This window comes from Triticum aestivum, chromosome 5B (genome assembly GCF_018294505.1).
Source record: "Triticum aestivum cultivar Chinese Spring chromosome 5B, IWGSC CS RefSeq v2.1, whole genome shotgun sequence".
Lineage (NCBI taxonomy): Eukaryota > Viridiplantae > Streptophyta > Magnoliopsida > Poales > Poaceae > Triticum > Triticum aestivum.
Genome location: NC_057807.1, coordinates 87,328,751 through 87,330,157, shown reverse-complemented (window position 1 = coordinate 87,330,157; position 1,407 = coordinate 87,328,751). Strand labels below are relative to the sequence as shown.

General features: G+C 46.8%; 1 protein-coding gene across 2 annotated transcripts; it reads right to left on the bottom strand.

The window, feature by feature from the left end:
• Positions 1–6: 6 nt before the first annotated feature.
• Positions 7–829, bottom strand: LOC123115750 (DNA-directed RNA polymerase I subunit RPA12; the record flags this gene model as incomplete). Of its 2 annotated transcripts, XM_044536846.1 has the most annotated exon segments (4): positions 7–305; positions 408–508; positions 596–652; positions 746–829. In XM_044536846.1, coding segments are annotated over 3 exon segments (219 nt in total), but the record flags the coding sequence as incomplete, so codon positions are not given.
• Between the last annotated feature and the right edge of the window lie 578 nt (positions 830–1,407).

Genomic DNA, 1,407 nt, shown 5'->3' with positions numbered 1-1,407 from the left:
GAGAAAAGTTATGTTTGGATATCAGGCACAACTTCTATATATGGAAAGACTAGTAAGGGTCTCAAGAATCGACTATATTATTTCAGTCAACTCGATCTTCATCAGTACTAGAATGACTGGACAAGAAGTTTAGAACCTGCATGTGTACATGTGACTAAGAATAGAACTCAAAAAGAATTTATTTGGAGTTAGAATAACACGTCGGAGATCAGGTGGACCGGCTACACCTCCTCCTCTGGACTAATTGCTCCGGCGAAGTGGAGCTGATGGAGGCGAAGTTCACGAGCGGCACCAGGATTTGGCCGCTGCAGGGAATCTATCAATGGTCAACGCATGGCAGGAGAAATTTTGTTGAACATCGATTGTCAACCAATGGCAGGAGCAGTTTCTTCCACCCATATCCATACCCTGATAGTAGGAAACCTTTTTCTTAGCTGTTCTCATTGAACGCGTGGCCGCACTCCGGGCACTCGTAGAAGATAGTCTGCCCCTCATCCGCCGACCGAAGCTGCAATTGCACGTCAAGAAGGTCGGTCGGCAGGATTCAGAACTAGAAAGAGAAAATCATAACTAAAGCTGAAGGTGAGCAAATAACCTGCTTCGTGTAATATTCGAGTTCATGATGGTTGCATTCTGGACAGGCTCGCTCTGTCTAAAGGCAGAAGAGGATATATGTGAAACGCTCAAGGTATCCATCCATCCAAAAAGTAGTAACCAGGGGGAAAAAGCAAACAATTTAGCTTACCAGGGATCTTTGCACGACTATGTCCATATTTGGCGCCGATTCAAGAACCACTAACGCTTTTATCTTTAGCTCTCTTCTAATATCCTGTCAACAACATATGTAATTCAAAATCAAGCACACGTTCCGAAAATCGAAACTTGTGTTGCCTGGTAAAGGAATCTGCCCATGCCAAGCTAGCAGGATCTAAAATCAGCAGGTGTCTTATACTAGCTAGACGGGGAGGAAGGTGGATGGAGCGCCACGACTGAGAAGGAGGTCGCGGCCGTGCCTGGGAAGACGAAAAGGGGTTCGCCCGCGCAGAAGGCAGGGGAAGAAGCAAGGCCGCAGGAGGCCCATGACAGTTCAGGGATGCAACGACTGCGGTCGTGGCTGGTACAGTGCTCAAACATTGCTGCAAACACCTATTGTGCAGCACACATGTCACAGAACTGATTATGTAGAAGTGATTGAACGAGCCATCTAGGAGATGCAGGGCTGAATGAAAGAAATTGACCTGGGAGGACGTGGGCATAGCCCAGTGGTTGGGGGCGCATGATTGTAAACCTAACGACCAGAGTTCGATCCACGTCGGGAACGAATTTCTGGAATTCTCATGAGGGATGCTTCTTCTATATCAATAAAACCGTGGGTGCTAGTGCCCACGGAGTTTCATTTTTTTTTTT